General features: G+C 37.7%; 4 protein-coding genes and 1 pseudogene across 4 annotated transcripts; 3 read left to right on the top strand and 2 right to left on the bottom strand.

Moving 5' to 3' along the window:
• Positions 1–693: 693 nt before the first annotated feature.
• Positions 694–2000, top strand: LOC108832673 (methylthioalkylmalate synthase 1, chloroplastic-like; the record flags this gene model as incomplete). The annotated part of the gene is made up of 5 exons (XM_057000893.1): positions 694–907; positions 1000–1080; positions 1166–1258; positions 1771–1857; positions 1950–2000. Coding segments are annotated over 5 exons (526 nt in total), but the record flags the coding sequence as incomplete, so codon positions are not given.
• A 1708-nt stretch (positions 2001–3708) lies between these two features.
• Positions 3709–5004, top strand: LOC108832674 (tetraspanin-12-like; annotated as a pseudogene).
• Positions 5005–6532: 1528 nt separating this feature from the next.
• LOC108832675 (protein CHAPERONE-LIKE PROTEIN OF POR1, chloroplastic-like) lies at positions 6533–8072 on the bottom strand. Its single transcript, XM_018606132.2, has 5 exons — positions 7913–8072; positions 7673–7767; positions 7209–7591; positions 6852–6928; positions 6533–6762 (listed from the first exon to the last, which is right to left on the bottom strand). The coding sequence occupies exons 1-5, from the start codon at positions 7987–7989 to the stop codon at positions 6612–6614; spliced, it is 783 nt and encodes a 260-aa protein (XP_018461634.1). The 5' UTR covers positions 7990–8072; the 3' UTR covers positions 6533–6611.
• A 309-nt stretch (positions 8073–8381) lies between these two features.
• LOC130506260 (probable acyl-activating enzyme 17, peroxisomal) lies at positions 8382–10601 on the bottom strand. The gene is made up of 9 exons (XM_057000892.1): positions 10469–10601; positions 10288–10359; positions 9979–10199; positions 9764–9858; positions 9359–9575; positions 9119–9244; positions 8940–9038; positions 8645–8857; positions 8382–8537 (listed from the first exon to the last, which is right to left on the bottom strand). The coding sequence occupies exons 1-9, from the start codon at positions 10599–10601 to the stop codon at positions 8427–8429; spliced, it is 1287 nt and encodes a 428-aa protein (XP_056856872.1). The 3' UTR covers positions 8382–8426.
• A 221-nt stretch (positions 10602–10822) lies between these two features.
• On the top strand, positions 10823–12567 carry LOC130506259 (uncharacterized; the record flags this gene model as incomplete). The annotated part of the gene is made up of 4 exons (XM_057000891.1): positions 10823–11325; positions 11423–11781; positions 11926–12226; positions 12334–12567. Coding segments are annotated over exons 1-4 (1141 nt in total), but the record flags the coding sequence as incomplete, so codon positions are not given.
• Positions 12568–12599: the final 32 nt, after the last annotated feature.

Below are 12599 nucleotides of genomic sequence, written 5' to 3'. Positions count from 1 at the left end.
CTCAAAATTATAGTGTTACATATAAATATGTTTAAAATAAATATATTGGAGATTTGGTAGGAAAGTGGAAGAGACTGCCCTTTCCTACCTAGGAAGAGATACTAATCCGCAGCTGCACTTGGTATCATTAAACAAAAAAAATCATGTTGATTTTAAATAAGACATAACTAAACCGAAATTTGAATTAATTATTATTGAACTAAAGAAAAAAGTAAATAAAGAATATTCAAAACTTAAGTTCTTAATTCTTAAACCGGAAAACATTAAAAGAAACTGAATAATAGTGTGTCTATATTTGAAAAGAATATTGTATAAATAAAATGTATATTTTCCATTTAAATGTAAAGTTTCTTTCAACTAATTTATGGTGGGCCACCAGTAGTTGCCATCATGAAGTTGTGGGACAACTAAGATTTCATAGGCTATGGTATGGATTATTATTTTCTTTTGGACTAATATGGTATGTCGGTCGGTATGGAACAGTTAGGTTATCAAGAAAAAAATGTATCTTTTAAGCACGAACTCTCTTTCACATGTAAACAAAAACAAATAACTGGAACATTTCAGTCATGTTATAAAAGAGTTTTAGCTGGTGTTTGACATTTATTGATTCTAGTGACTAATGGCCTCTACATATTTTCTATCATGTCATATTATGATTTGTAAAAGTAGGTTGTGATTAAAACGAAGCAGGTCGGAGAAGGAGTTTCTATGCAAGATTTTAGGAGAAACGATTAAAGCGGGTGCAACCACTGTGAACCTCGGGGACACGGTAGGGATCAACATGCCGCAAGAAACTAGGGAACTTGTGAGCTACCTCAAAGCCAACACTCCTGGAATCGATGATGTTGTCATAAGCGTTCATTGTCACAACGACCTTGGTGTTGCTACCGCTAACGCAATCGCCGTACTAAAACCAACTCAGCTTTTGTTTCACTCATCTGCACATATTTATTCAAATACAATAGAACAATTAGTTTACATTTTCTATGTACGTAGGGTATATGTGCGGGAGCAAGACAAGTTGACGTAACAGTCAACGGAATAGGTGAGAGAAGTGGGAATGCAGCACTTGAAGAGGTAAATTTCACCGAGTCCGCCTAGAAAAACATGTAGGAGTTGTGCAATCTTTTTGTAAAACATTCCTGTTACTTGGTATGTATAGGTCGTAATGTATTTGAAACGTCGAGGGTCACAGCTGATGGATGGTGCTTACACAAGAATAGACATTCGCCAAATTATGGCTACTAGCAACATGGTAACCTTTCTAGCCCTCCTTTTTGACCTTTTATTATAAAATAACTAAGAATCAAAAAGAATAAATGGAATAATAGAAAAGAATAAAATAAGACGAATAGAATGCAGTAAAAAAGGGAATAAATTCATTTCATTTATTTTTTGATAAAATTGTTATGGAACTAATTGCTTTGTATTGTTTATTCTTTTTTTGGAATTGAATATTTCATTCCATTGTAAGCTTTTTTTATGGAACCGGAGGAATTGATCATTGTAAAACATTTCATTCCAAAATTAGGCAAAACATTCAATTCAAAACATAGGTAATCAAATTGCAGTCTAAGATATCCGCAGAATTTCTTAATAGTAATAATAATATTTTAATAAAGATTTATTGAGATATTTATAAGAAAACTTTCAAAGGAGGCGTAAACATCTGAACTTAAAAAAAAAATATTGAAATATTCTTATTTTGTTGAGAAATTTTGGTTGAGAATTTTTTGTTACAAATGACCTAATTAAATTAGTGAACAGGTTCAAGAATATACTGGATTGTATGTTCAAGCACATAAACCCATAGTTGGAGCCAACTGTTTCGTTCATGAGAACGGCATTCAGCAGGTTCCATATATTAAATTATCTATAAATGTGACAAAGGAAAATAAATATGTGAATGAACTGTTTTAAATGACGATTTTTTCACATTTTTGCAGGATGGAATGTTGAAAAATCGGAGTGATATTCTGTATGAACTCAAAAAATAAAATAAAATAAATAAATAAACATATGAACACGTTTATGAGTTTGCATGGTAATATCAGAGTTCTATTTGGTAAAATTCATGTGTTTGTTGTAACGAATAAAAACAATATTAAGATGAAAATAAAAGGCATAAACCCTTTAACAAAAAAATGAAAATAAAAGGCATAAACCCTTTAACAAAAAAAAAAGAAAAGACAAAATAAAAGGCATGTTATAATTCACCTACCTGGAGGTGTTAATATCCACGTGCTATTTTTGTCCCGTACTACATTTAAAAAAAAAAGATTAGAACAGTGGCAAAATTATATTTTCATAATTTTAATCATTAATTAATTATTTATACATAGTGTAATTGTGTAATTTGATCCAAAAAATGCAGAGTGTCATTGTGATGAACTTTTGCTCCAATCTCCCATACCATAAATCATGAATTCCGTCTAGTTAAAATCACACCAAACAATTTGTTCAGACTTCAGAGAATCACGGATGCTGATCTGAAGGCATTAATTAGTATAACGCGTGGTTATTAAAACCCACCAGAGAAATTAAACGGTGCTATCGGTGCCCTCTACTTGAAATGAAGGTTGTTCAAATGAACGCACCATAAATTTTGATTTTCTCTCTATGGTTTATAGATTTTTTTTTTGTTTTTCAACTAGTCCATCTTCATATTTGATACATGTTTTTTTTAATGTTTGACAGTCTCAGGTTAAAATATTTCCTAGGTCCACCACTGCCTCATGTTATAAATGTGTGGACACGTTTTCTGTTTTCGTACCACTGTAATATCAAAGTTCCATATGATATTCATGTGTTGTTGTAAACTTGTAATGAATACACAAAATTAATTAATTAAGATGAAACTATTAAGCATTATGTAGACGTTACCTACCTGAAGGTGCTATCTATGGTTTCAGTTGTCACCCATCTGCAGAGATATTTACGTGCTATTATTGTTCCCTTACAACTTTCCTTTAAAAAAACAGTAGAATAATGTGAAAATTTCGTTTTCATCATCTTTTAGGATTAATTAGTTAGTTTATACTTTATCCAGTGTGTAATTATGAAATCTTGGCATGAAGTATCATGATACCTTTTTTTTTTTCAATTTTCAAAAAAAGTATCATGAAATATGCCGTGAGTAATTGGAAACCACGTCCGGACGTAATGCCTATGTCTGGTTATATAGTTGCCATGATGTATCTCTCCGTTTAGTATTTCAACTTAACATGATTTATTATAATTATTATTAGGAAAATTACATAAATGATTTTACATGTCTTATGATAATTCACTTTTAAGTTTTAAAATATCATATTGAACTGTTGTCGTATAGTCATGATTTATCAATTTTATTTTCACTATATTGAAAATTTTATATAAGTTTTTTCTTTGTTAATCCTCCTAATTATTTAATAAGTTCCAACTCTAAACTTGAAATTATGATGTAAAAATATTAATGAACATTTACATAAACCTCGTGACTAAACAGGCCCCGACATTTTAGTATAAAACAACTATTTACACGCCGCAGTGACCCGGTTGTTTTTTTTTTGTTGTCTAAAGACGGGTGGTTTTTCTAACTCTTAAGGCGTTTTAGAAGAGTCCATTACAGAGGTTGTCTTTTGCTGCAGTGATTCGGGTCTACGAGTATATCACGAGAGTTTTTTGTTTCTATTCTGGCGAAATGTTCATTATATATAAACTCAAATTTTAACAAGGAACGCAATCCTCGCACTGATCGGCCTGCCCACCTTATGTTCCTCAGTCTACCTCTTCTTGGCAGGCCCATCACATTGTCAACGCTTCATTCAAGACCCACTCATCGTAACAGCGAGTCTCCTCTTCTTCATCTGTTACTTAGGACTCATCGCCGCTCTCTACGACAGCTACATCATAATCACTATCTACCTCTTCTTGCTCTTCCTCTCCTTTCTTCTCATCCTCGTCCTCTCCATCTTCGTTTTACTTTGTAACCAATCCTTCCACCGGAAAAGCCTTTTAAGGGAAGGGAAACGGTGATCTTCAGAACTGGATCAGAAACCATTTCCTTCAAAGGAAGAATTGGGAAGGGATCAAAAGATGCATGTCTTATTTTAAGATTTGTAGGTTTGGTCCACGTGACGTTGACTTTGACGCCAAACATCTCTCGAGTGTAAAGGTATGTGAGTTTATACATTGCAGCCTTTAATCCGACAAAAAACGTGGTAAAGATTGTCCCTATAACAATTAGGTTTTATGGACTTTGATGCTTATGAGTAGCTCACAAACTCGTAGTTAATGTAGTTTTTGTATTTTAACAATATGTGAGTTACGGGAAAAGATAAAGAAATAATTGCCTTCTTAATCATATATGTCATGTAGTTTTTTTATATATATGTCATTTAGTTATTATTACGTTGTAGGTGTGTAACATATTATTTCTTGTTTTATAATTCTTGTACTCAGTTCGGATGTTGTCGACCACCAGTAGAATGTGGCTTCGAGTCAAAGAATGTTACGTGGTGGACAGTTCCGGCGACGTTGCAGAGATCGCAGGGGATTGCAAAACGTGGAGTAACATGCAGAGATTGGAGTTTTCAAGGGTATAAGAATAAAGATGGAGGATTCTTCTCGTCTTCAATCTCCTTGTTGTCTTACTTTACTCATGTGGCTGGCTGGCTGGCTGGCTGGCTGCTGCGGAGGCATAACAATTGTGTTACATTGAAGCGCCGATTATTCTAATAGTACTCCATTTTTTTATATATACTTAGTAATTTGAGGTGGCCTGTCGACACATAGCCGGATCTAAGAGCATCATTATCCCCAGCACCCCTAATGGGTGCTTAATCACTTTTTTAGTAATAAATGTATGTCAAGAATCTTAGTTAAGAAATACTTTGATTTTGTGCTCCAATGGGAGTTCTTATTTAGAGATTCTTATAAAAAAAACATTGCTCAAACATGTATATTGTTCATGAAGAATGGACGCAAGCATGTCGATGTTTATAGATACGCAATACACAAGGAGCAACTGGCCTGCAATTTGAGACCCGACTCAGAACAATAGTGTTTTTTTGTTGTTATACCACAAAGACTTCGATCTTTACAGCCCTATTTACAACAAAATTTATACAAAGAGGGGAATGGAGAGAACTAGAAACAACAAACAAGGAAATGAAACAGATGTAAACTTACAATCAAGTAGAGAGAAGATGCAGCCAAGGCAAGAGGAATGGCAACGGAGGTGACCTTGTCCATTGGATTCTTCAAGTAAGTGTGCCTCTGGATGCTCTGGAACAACCTCTGCTTCTCCAGAGGCTTCTCTCTAACACGCAACTGATCACCACCAACATTTTCCCTGTTATTCACCTAACCAACACCACACAATCAATAAGTTCAGCTCTCAAACAAAATCATTCTTATACAACTAAAGTGTGTATTACAGTCTATATATCCTTTTAGTTTCTCACAGACACAGAATGAAACTCTAACTGATAACAGTTAGAAGCAAAAGCACTAAACTTGCATGTTACCATGTGAAAGCTTTCTAAAAATCTCTCCACCATTTTACCAAACAAAGCGCGCCTCTCGCTTCCTTCCTTCAACCTCTTCGCTCTCTCTATCTACACAAAGCAAAGCTACCTTCTTCTATCTCCTTCCTCCTCTGTTCAGACACAGAGCATCACATCTCTGTTTCTCCTTCATCATCATCCTCCCCAACATAGTTTCCACAAATTCGAAATTAATCGATGGAGTCTACAATCCGCCGACACCTTCTCCGTTGCCGGGCGATGAACCGTCGCTTTCATGCGTCGATGACTTAGGAGGCGTTGGCTCTTTGGACTCTACGTGTAAGCTCGTCGCCGATTTGAATCTCACATGCGCTCGTTGTTATCTCTCTCTGGCTGTCTCTCGCGGCGGCGCCGAGGTTAATTCAGTATCAAAAGAGAAAAAAGGTATGAGTGGGTGAAATCGATTTGTTTCTCCATGACTGGAACTTGGTCGGATTTGTTTTTCCAGAAAGAGAGAGAAGAACAAGCACCGTTGCTTCTGGCTCTTAATTAAGCTCCACCGCTTAAGTTAATTGTAATTTTTCTTTTTTTTTTAATTACAAAAAACCTAAGCTCCCCACTTAAGCACTCCCGTAATGCTGCTCTAAGCAGTAAGCACATTCCAGTGAAATATTAGTTTTGAAATCTTTTACATAGATATAGTCATATAAATTCCAAAATTATGAAACTTTCTTTACTAGAGTTCTTAAAAAATATTTCAATCCTACAAAATCTAAGATGTCTTAGATAAGCATTTCTGTTTTCTTGTTCAGTTCATCCAAATTAACTTTTAGTTTTATTTTAATTCAGTTATGAAAATACAACTTACAAAAATAAAACAAATCATCATGTGACATTAAATTATTAATTTATTATTCATATTTAAATATAAAACAAAACATCACAATTTCTTAATTTTATTTTGCCCACCCCTATTTTTGGTAAAGGAAATGTAGAAGATATTTATCCAATTTGGTTTGATCCCATACTTAGCCAACCAATGTTGTGAAACTCAACTCCAATTTCCGGGTAAGAACAAGTACAAGAAAGCAACACAATGTCTGGACTAAAAAATGCAAACTACTTGAGGAAAGTACAAGAAAGAAACAAAAACACATAAGCAACCAGCGACGTTAGGAGCTCCAGTGTCCATGTCGGGTTAATGAAAGCCGTCGGTATCATGGGAATGACTAGCGAACCGCAGAACCACCCGGCCATTAATGCACCAATCCTGCAATCATAGTAACCAAAACCCACCAATCAATCCTGCAATTCAAGTGATAGTTTCAACTTAGTTTTCAAATAGCACCAGGAGTTTACCCGATCAAGAAAGCTCTCCCTAAGCTCTTAGTCTTCTCATTCAGGAAATATATGCAAGCAGCCAACGACACCGCCACCTACAAGTACAAAATCCAATATCTTAAGAGAATCAGAAGCGAGACTAGTCCACTTTATCTATGTATCTATCTACTACTACAGGTTGATCTTATACAAGGAATTCTAGTGAACATAAGCTAAGCAAGACTAGAATTGCCTCCAACCCCTGTAGATTCAGAAGCAATGAGTTCATGATACTAGTCCAGTTTATCTATGCATCTACCAAGACTTCTAGTAAAAGACTATATTGTCTCAAAAACATTAGAACGTCACCAAAGAAGCAAAAGCAAAAGCAAAAACCTGAAAAGCAGGACCGCCTTCAGCTGAGTTCATGATACTCCAACCACCCATGAAAGCAAAAAGGAAGAGCCTTCTGAACACAGTATCCATCGGAGGCATCTCGACGAAATCAAAAAGAGCCTTGAGCCACGGAGGAGACTCCTCGACTCTCTTCTTCAACCTCGTCTTGAGGTTGATCTTAGTCTTCTTCCTCGCCACGAAACTAGACATGAGAAGCTTCTCGAAGGCCCCCTCTATAGACTCCCGGCTCCTCTCGTGGTCAGCGTACTGCTCCAAGAGGAAGTTGCGAGAGGCCCAGATCTCTTCCTCCGAAGCGTAGGGGCTGATCCCTAGGCGCTTGTACGGGTCCCAGACTCTGGTCCGAGGGAACGTTGGGACGTTGCCTACACTCAAAAGAGAAGTACGTTACGATTAAAACAGCGTAAAGCTTGAAACTTTAGCAAGGATGGGAGATGAGTATATACCTCCGTAGGGAGAATCAGCGGAGGAGGAGCACCTAGGGGCTTTGAAGGTTCTCCGAGGTAGTGACAGTGATTGATTTTGATTTCGTAAGAGAGAACTGTTAATCAGAAACAACCATAAGCTTTTAAGATTCGATTGGGAAGATACATACAAACAAACCCTAGAAATTGAAATCGGATAACGGGTCAAACCCGAATTCCACCTCCGAAAGAAGGTGAAATGAAGGAAGAGAGAGAGATTACAGCTTTGATGAGAGCTTTGATGGAGCGATGAGGGGAGAAGATACTGTAGAGCCAGAGAGAAGAAGAGACGACGACATGGTTCCTCCTCCGTCGGTCTAACCGACGCCGTTTTCTTGTTTCAAGTTATCCTAAGGTTTGGTGAAGACGATTGAACTATGGCTACGTTTTTGTGAATATTATCCCAAATTTTGTTCGCGTAAATTACAGAATGCCCCCTATTCTTTTATTTATTACGTTTTTTGTCAATGTATTTAGTAATAGTATTGAATATCACCCCTAATTCGCGATTGGTCACCACAACCCCAATAATTGACAAATCACGTTAAATTACAGGACAAGTACATATTCACATTAAGAAGAAAATGGCACTACATTTATGGATCTCTTGATACACTCACAGAAGACCAATTCCACATGCTGTATGTGAATTGAGAAATCACTTATTGATGTAGATTGATACTGATACAACAAAAGACCAAATGTTTTTTTGTGTTTAATGGGAAACAATAGTCTCTCATAGCTTGGAGTTTAGACCAGTCTGAGTAAGCCGTTGTCTTAGAACTCTTCTCATAACCTTATTTGTGGCCGTCCTAGGTAAGGAAGGCAGAGTCACAACAGATGACACCTGCATTATATATACATTTCCACATTAGCCTATTTCTTGTATAAAATTTAAAACAACACAACTTATAAACGCCGTTGTGTTTTTGTTGTTGTTAGTAGTTATATTACCTTGAACAATGGATTAAGTTTCTTTTGTATCTCAGAGTTGAAGGACTTCTTCATGAGGTTCAAGTTATGGTTCCGTGACTCTGGGTCCTTGAACACAACAGCAATTACTAGCTGCTCAGGACCTCCAGTGGGAGGTGGAACACCGATCGCTGCTGTTTCCAGGACGCTCTCATCAACGGAGTTACACACTCGTTCGATCTCAATAGAACCGACCTGAAACAAGAACAACAGGCAGAGTATTATTATGATGGTGCACTTCCTGTTATCAATACTATATAAAGTAAGTAAGATTTACCTTTATACCACCAAGATTCATCGTGTCATCAGCACGTCCGTGAGCACGGTAGTATCCTTTTGAAGTCCGTTCAAATAAATCTCCGTGTCTTCTTAAAACCTAACCGAAAGCAGGTACGCCACAGACTCAGAACCGATAAAGAAACTTACGTGAAAATGTGGCAAGAGAGTTGGATTTACCTGTCCTTGGAAGGTGGGCATTCCTTTGAAGTAAACGTTGTAGTGATTTCCATTCAGGAGACTGCTCGAAGCTCCAAACACGTGAGGACAAAGAGCCAATTCTCCTACTCCTTCTGCGTCTGGAGGCTGAAATGAGGAAAGGGAAAGGAAAAAAAAAACGACCATGCTAACTTCAGTTCAATCCTTGAACACCCTAAATCTTTCAGAATCAATTAACACTGTACCATAAATTTTGCTTACAAGAGGATTGCCATCTTCACCGAGAATGAAAAGCTTGCAACCCATGGCAGCGGTGCTAAAAGCAGCCAGAGATTGAGGCTGGAGCAAAGAACCAGTGATAAAACTACCTCCAATCTCAGTTCCGCCACAATACTCGATTACAGGTTTGTAATGAGCTCTGCTCATCAGCCATAGATACTCGTCTACATTCGAAGCTTCACCAGTCGAACCAAAACAGCTATCGAAAAGGTATAAAGATAAGACTTCAATGTTACTGTTTAAAAATTATAGATGTTCTTCGAACACTTTTTCACCACGTTAGTCTAACCTCCATAAATTTATTTATATCTGGAAAATTTTATAGTAGTGGCATGAGGACATTTACAAACATTTAAAATCCTAGCTACTATAACTTTTGGGAATTACCGGATTCGTGACCAATCATAGCCAGAAGTCGAGTTTGAGTTTTGCCATGTCCGAACAATGCTTGGTATCACACCTAGCATTGTTACCTCAGCATCCTAACCCCATATATAATAAACATATGGTGAATACCAAATCCCAGAGTTAACCATGCTATGAAATACATGGTAATTCAAGGGCTAGCCAATGAGATGGGAATGCATAGTTACATTGCTTACCTGCACAAATTTGGCAAAGGCAGGACCAAGAGGTGAACCGTTGTACAATGCCATGCAAGCCCCATTTATCAAGGAAGCATAAACGAGCCACGGACCCATCATCCACCCAAGGTTGGTCGGCCAAGCAACAACATCTCCTTGATGAACATCCATATGGCACCAAGCATCGGCAGCAGATTTCAGAGGAGAAATGTTCGTCCATGGGATAGCCTTTGGCTCACCTACACCAGAAACGCAAAATATAGTATTTCAACATCCACATCCTCATCTTCATACCATGTTGCAGTTTTTTTATTTTCATTAGCTTACCGGTGGTTCCTGATGAGAAAAGGATGTTCGTGCAAGCTCCTGCGGGTTTCTCTACAGCAATATATTCCACGCCTCTGAAAGAACAGTAAAAAACGTTATGTGTGTATTCGTTTTATGACACTAAACAAGTATCAGAACTTATCTATTGGCTATTATTATCAGGTGAAATGTAAGATTTTACCCAGATGACTATCTAAAATTCCTCCCCTTTCAAGAAAACGTTCAGGAAGAAGAGATAAGAGAACGATGATGAAACAGATAAACGCTACGACCCATGTGGGTGTATATTCAAGTGAATTCTCTTCTTCCGCCATTTTTTTCTGCACCTCGAGATGGAGACAACTCTTTGTTATTTATTATTATATATATAAAGCAGAGAATAAGAAAGGGAAGAAGTAGAGGGTAAAGAATAGAGAGAAAGAGCAATTTGTAGGTTACCTTGTATAGTAAAAAGGCACAAAAACTTTTCTTCAGTCTCACGCAATCACTTAAAAAAATAAACAAATATATAGAGACCATAAGAAGTGTAGCTGAGTAAATATGGCTTTTGCTTTTGAAATTTTAAGCCGCGTTGATATTTCACGGGGAGAGAAACTATCAGCTAAAGAAACAACTACTAAAACAATGGCAAGGTTAGGTGCCCACGGCACTTAAACGGCTTTAGGTTAGGCCCAATATATAGCACGCATGTATGTATTAAGAAAAAGAGAAAACCCTAGGACAAGGTGTGGTGGTAACTGGAAAGAGGAGATCTGTGTCTGAGATTTTGTTAAAAGGTTGAGAGAGAGAGGATGAGTTGGTACGATTCGGCGGCGAAGACAGGCAAAAATATAGCGGTGTGGTGGGACATGAAGGACTGTCCGGTTCCAGAGGGTATTGATGCTCATCGTGTCCGTCCGAGTATAGAAGGTGCCTTAAAGGAACAAGGCTACTCTGGTCCTGTCTCCATCACAGCCTATGGAGACCAAAAACAAACCCCTGACTGCCTGCTACGAGCTCTCTCTTCCACTGGAGTCGCGGTGGTACATATCAGATCTGGTTAGTAGTCCAATTATTATATATATAAAGAGTTTTATAGTTAGATCTTGGGGGTATGTATGTATAGTGAATATGCTTTTCCTTTGTAATGAAACAGAAAGCACGTGCGCAGTCATGTACAAGGATATGGTGAAATGGCGAGAGGATAATCCTCCTCCGGCTACAATGATGATCATAACCAATCAGATGCTAGATGTCTTCCATTGGGATCTGGCCCGGCTTCAACAACGCACGAGTTACGACCTTTTTCTGGCTTATTCAGTCGAACCTCGCGCCCAATTGTTCGTGTACACACTCGAAACGTGGCTCTGGAAAAAATTATTACTTGGGACGACTGCGTCCGTGACAAGCAGCAGCAGCGATGCCATCGTGTTTTATTGCAAATCGTGCTCTTTGGAATGCCTAAGCCTGAAGAGTTTCAAAAAGCATCTCTCCACTGAAAAGCATGCAAAACAAGTAACCATCCTTGCGATAAAATATTCAATATATTATGCAGTCGAATGGGTCTTCAAACTGCCAAAAAAAAAGTTTTTATTAAGATGAAATGTTTATCATCCTCCTAAAAGTGTTTAACCTACAAATCCTTTTTTTTTTTAACAGGAGGTTTTACACCCTCAGCCTAAACAACTCAATTCTGTAACGAGCAAGTGGGGGAAGAACTACGCTGCTACGCCTGAATATGCGACAGCTAAAATCCATGTCTGGTGGGACATGTTTGATTGTCCTATTCCCGACGGTTATGACGCTCATCGAGTCCGTCCCAGTTTGGAAGGAGCTTTCAAGGAACTAGGCTACTCTGGTCCTGTCTCCATCACTGCCTTTGGTGACTATAAAAAAACCCCTAAACGCCACCTTCATGCCCTCTCTTCCACTGGAATCGATGTTGTACATGTCATTCCGGGTTAGTACATTTTACTCACTCACGCGTGCATACCCTTTTGTTTTAGCAACTATCCCTTGCTTGCAGGCTTGCTTATACACCCTTTTGTTTTGTTGATACAAAAACAGAAATCATATACTCTCGCATGCGTGATGACATTTTTAAATGGCGAAACGATAATCCTACTCCGGCTACAATGATGATCATTTCGGATGAGGCTAAATATGTCTTTGGAACTTCTCTTGCCCAGGCTCAACAAGAAGTTAATAAGTACAACCTGTTTTGGGCTTATTCTTTTAGGCCTCGGGAAATGTCAGTCATGGTCACTTCTGCCGAGTGGCTCTGGGATAGCTTACTTGCAGGTGTTTTGTTTTTTTACCTCTCTTCTATCCAC

The sequence above is a fragment of the Raphanus sativus genome, unplaced genomic scaffold (genome assembly GCF_000801105.2).
Source record: "Raphanus sativus cultivar WK10039 unplaced genomic scaffold, ASM80110v3 Scaffold3050, whole genome shotgun sequence".
NCBI classification, from domain to species: Eukaryota; Viridiplantae; Streptophyta; class Magnoliopsida; order Brassicales; family Brassicaceae; genus Raphanus; species Raphanus sativus.
The sequence above is the reverse complement of the archived record's forward strand: the minus strand, read 5'-3'. Positions and strand labels throughout refer to the sequence as shown.